Source organism: Physeter macrocephalus, chromosome 13 (assembly GCF_002837175.3).
Source record: "Physeter macrocephalus isolate SW-GA chromosome 13, ASM283717v5, whole genome shotgun sequence".
Classification (NCBI taxonomy): Eukaryota; Metazoa; Chordata; class Mammalia; order Artiodactyla; family Physeteridae; genus Physeter; species Physeter macrocephalus.
The window spans coordinates 21,376,552-21,381,090 of record NC_041226.1 but is presented as its reverse complement, the minus strand read 5'-3'; the positions used below and the strand labels follow the sequence as shown (position 1 = coordinate 21,381,090).

General features: G+C 44.5%; 1 protein-coding gene across 1 annotated transcript in view; it reads right to left on the bottom strand.

Annotated features, from left to right (window-relative positions):
- RUBCNL (rubicon like autophagy enhancer) overlaps nucleotides 1-3,509 on the bottom strand; it is a 35,151-nt gene extending 31,642 nt beyond the window's left edge. The window contains exon 1 of the mRNA XM_007102511.4: nucleotides 2,575-3,509. Coding sequence (XP_007102573.2) covers nucleotides 2,575-2,668 — 94 coding nt within the window. The 5' untranslated portion in view covers nucleotides 2,669-3,509. The remainder of the gene's footprint in view (nucleotides 1-2,574) is intronic.
- Between the last annotated feature and the right edge of the window lie 1,030 nt (nucleotides 3,510-4,539).

The window sequence follows — 4,539 nt, the reverse complement described above, 5'->3', positions numbered from 1 at the left end:
GGATCCTCCCAGACCGGGGCGCGAACCCGGTTCCCCTGCATCGGCAGGCGGACGCGCAACCACTGCGCCACCAGGGAAGCCCCCGGCTCTCCATCTTTAACCTACCAGCAAGCTTATATCTACAGCCACCACCCTAGTGTAAGTCACCAGTCTCCCACTGGACCTCCTGCCATCTTCCCAATGGTCTCTGTGCTTCCACTCTCACCTATTTATAATCAAGTTATTCAGAGACATCTTTTATAAACCTAAATCATTCCCCTAATCGACCCCCCCCCCATAGCTTCCCATCAAATCTGGAATAAAATCCAAAATCCTTACCTTGTCCTCCAGGCATGACATGATCCTGTCCTGCGGACCTCTCTCGCCTGTCCAACCTCCGGAAGTCCCAACCTCGCAGCAAACTCTTGAGTCTCACACGCTCTCGCCCACTCTCTGGGCCCCGTTGTAATCTCTCTGCTTGGACCACTCTTCCCTCAAGTGATCACACATCTGGTTCCTTCCCGTCTTATGCGTGCCTGGGTTTATGAATGACTTCCTCAAAGAAGTCTTTCCTAACTACCGCTCTTAACGTAGTTCCCTGGTTACACCTTCTCACGTCACTTTGCTTAATTTTCATCACAGTAGCTCTTACTTCCTGATACTTACTGTCATCTCTGTCCACCTCCCTGACTAGAAGCTCCAGGAGAGCAGGGGCCTTGTCTAAGAGTGGCAGATGAGGGCTCAATAAAAGTTACAGACTGAACGAATAAATCCAACACAGTGGAAATAAAGTCACGGGTAGAGGAAAGACTTCTGTGGTCAATACAACTGCTCTATTATGGTAGCAGACTTACTCATCCAGGGATGGAAGTGAATCAATGTTTCCAAAAGATACAAAATTTTTCTCACCCAATGCTTACAAATAGACCAAAAGAAGGTAACGTGGAAACTGGGTTTTCTTGATTTGTGGGTCCTCCATTGCAGGTCATAGTCTTTGGAGTGATGTAGGACATCTATGTATATATATCATCCTGAGAACACGGCACAAGCTCCAAATCACCAGTCACAAAATATCACAGGATTTGGTGAGAACGGCGAGCACTCACTACCTGAAGTGTTTCATCTTCCTTCTCCTGACCTCAAATCTCCCTTTGTGCCCCAATTTCTCTTTGTCACAAATCTTTTCCTCTCCAGTAATTTCGAGTGTTATAATTACCAAAAAACCCACTCATGACTGGTTTTCTAAAATGCCAAAAACACAGAAGGCTGGAGTAAAAAGTGAAGCAGTGTCACTGCACCAAGCCCCCACCAATCCTACTTCTTTCCCAGAAATAACATCGTCAACCATTTTATTCCATCCAGACCTTTTTCTATGAATTAACATACATATGTCAGATCAGAAGAAATGTCTTATTTTCTTTTTCATATACACACGACGTCATACTAAACATACTCTAAACATACCTTCTTTTTCTCTCAGCAACATGTCTTGAGGGTATATATTCTTTATTAAAATTTTTTATTGATTGATTGATTGACTTATGGCTGTGTTGGGACTTCATTGCTGCATGAGGGCTTTCTCTATTTGCAGCAAGCGGAGGCTACTCTTCGTTGTGGTGCGCGGGAGGTGGCTTCTCTTGTTGCGGAGCACGGGCTCTAGGCACGCAGGCTTCAGTAGTTGCAGTACACGGGCTCAGTAGTTGTGGCTCGTGGGCTCTAGAGTGCAGGCTCAGTAGTTGTGGCTCACGGGCTCTAGAGCGCAGGCTCAGTAGTTGTGGCACACGGGCTTAGTTGCTCCGCGGCATGTGGGATCTTCCTGGCCCAGGGCTCTAACCCGTGTCCCCTGCATTGGCAGGCGGATTCTTAACCACTGCGCCACCAGGGAAATCCCATTGAGGGTGTATATTCTTTACCTTAACTATTTTACCACTTTTTATGGTACAAATGTATCATAAGTTCTTAGCCAGACTCCTATTGATGAAACTTTTCAGTTTTTCACTATTATAAAATATACAGTAATGAACATCTTCATTCACGTTGCTTTTGATGGACTTTCTTTTACTAGATCTTTTCTTTCACTAGTGCCAATTTTAGTTCTGAGTCCATAGCCCATGATAATCTCACTATTTCCAAGAAAATGAAGCTATGTCAGTCATGTTTTATTCTCAATTTTCTGCACGTCATATCTGGTTTTGTGTGTGAGAGATGATTACAGATATGAAATCATATGAAAAACACACAACCTCAAACAAATGGTAAGCAGTAGTGATACCTGTGTTTTTATAAACAGTTTAAAGTTAATAATTCAAAGAGAATGATGTTATTTATGAGCCTCCCAGATACGGAATCAACTGCACTGAGCAAAAACAGACTTCCTTATAAAAAGTAACTTTCAGAAGCGGGTGCTTGTTCTACTTCCTTCTAGAAAGTTGTCCTTGCTTCACACAAATAGCCAGCAGGTGCTGGCTTTGCCAGGTTATAGAATAAGAACATTTTAGAGCTGGAACAGGCCCACAGAAAGTCAAAGCCATATCTAAGGTCACAGCTGGGTAGTGGCAGAGAAAGGATGACAAGCCAGGCTGGACACTCATTAAGGAGCATGAGTTTCTCTGACATGCAGACTGACACAGAGGAGAGAGCAGTGATTGGAAATAAAGTCCAGACCCTGGTGATGAGAGATCATCTCCATTTCTTGATCTCTGGGGCAACAGATAATTCAGGAGATACCAAGATATGGTTGCTGGCTGTGTTGCTTATTGCCACATTGCTTGTAGTCTGTTATTCAATTAAACCAATATTTATTGAGCATCTACTACATGACTGGCAGTGTTTTTGTTCTGGTAGCACTGGGGTAACAGTGGTGACTAAAATAAGTTTCCTGCCCTCCAGTAGCTTACATTCTGGTGGAGGGGAGACAGGGACTAAACACATTCATAAATTTCAGGCACTGACTGGCAGCAGGTAACATGGATCTAAGGAATGCCTGGCATCTTCTCAAAGTCCTTCCCCCTGTCACAGATGAGCTCCCTTGAATCAGAGATGCTTAGGTGCAAAGATAAAATCAATTTCCAAACACATTTTAAAGGAAGAGAAAGCCAGTTGCAAAGCTTACTGTCATTTCTATTGAGATTTTCCTACTGAAGGTAAACACAGGCCAGACTACTAGTGAACACACGTGCAGCAGCAAAGGCCCTAGACAAAGGAAAGACTCCAGGACTCGACCCGCAACACCCCAAGTCATTCTGGAAGGTCCCTGAGCACTGGAGTCATCGGTCCCGTTGAGAATGACTGCATTACTAGGGCCACTGCTGAGGTACAGTGTCCGCTGCAGAGATGCAACCTTTGCAAGAGCGGCGGAAGACTCGCCGTGAACCTCTCTAGAGGCCTGCAAGACAAAAGCCTTGCAGACCATAAGCAGCCAGCATTTTGATGGTAGCCAGATGGCTTTAGCTCCTAATACCCCTAACAATCTTACAGATACTCCAGGGCTAGGAGCAAGCATGTCAGGTTTAGGATTTAGGATTTTCTCTGCCTCAGCACTAGTACCTGAATACATAACTGGGAGCATCAAAGACTCACCTTAAATGTTACCTTCTCTGTGAGGCCTCCCTGGTCACCCTATAAATAATGGCAACGGCCCCTCCCCTGTAGTTCTCTCCCCCTTCGCAACTATCTTTCTCTCCTTACTCCTCAGCACTAATCCTCATTTCATTTAACCTCAGTGACTAACACCCACTAGAATGTAAGATCTTTGAGGGCATTTTAAAAACTTTTAATTTTCTTCACTGATCTGTCCCTAGTAGCTAGAACAGGGGCACATCATAGGTACTCAATAAATATATTGAGTATATGAATAAAAGAATGAACAAACTAACCAACAGTACCTAAGTGTGGTTATATTGGTTATTTCTGTTGCCCAAGAAAGGAAGCCAAGAACAGACGTCAACCTGTAGAAGAAACTGGAGATCGCGACCTAAAATATCTGCCAACCATTTCCTTAGGATAAAGGGTGTCAGAAAAGAGAAATCACAAACAAGAGTTGAGGGTGAAAGGTCAAATTCATTTCTCTCAGTTTTATGGTGTCTTACTGAGCATGCCAGGTAAGAGACAAAAGCAAGCAGAGAATAAAATGATCTTTAACCACAGCATGTGAGCTCTTTGGTTAACACAGTCCCCAGAACCTCTTCCCGTCTTTCTGTATCTACTTCCCTTCATGCTTTGACTTTAAGCAAAGGCTAATATCCCCCAAGGATGTCTACAGCCTCAGGCGATCACAGATCACACAGAAACCTTGAAGATGCCCAATAAGGCAACTCCATAGCTTCCAGGGCAGGGGCCAGGGATCAGAGTAAACTGCAGTTTTGAGACAGCTGCACCTTCACTGCACATGTGCTGAATGCTGTGTTCTCATATGAAAAGCACCAGGAAGGAGACAGTGCCATACCGCAATGGCGGCTGGTGGCATCACACGACTCCTCTCCGTCCAACTCAACCTTTGGCAATGACCCTTAATTTTGAAGGTCTGTTGTCAGAAGAACACAGAGGAAGGACAGAAAGCAG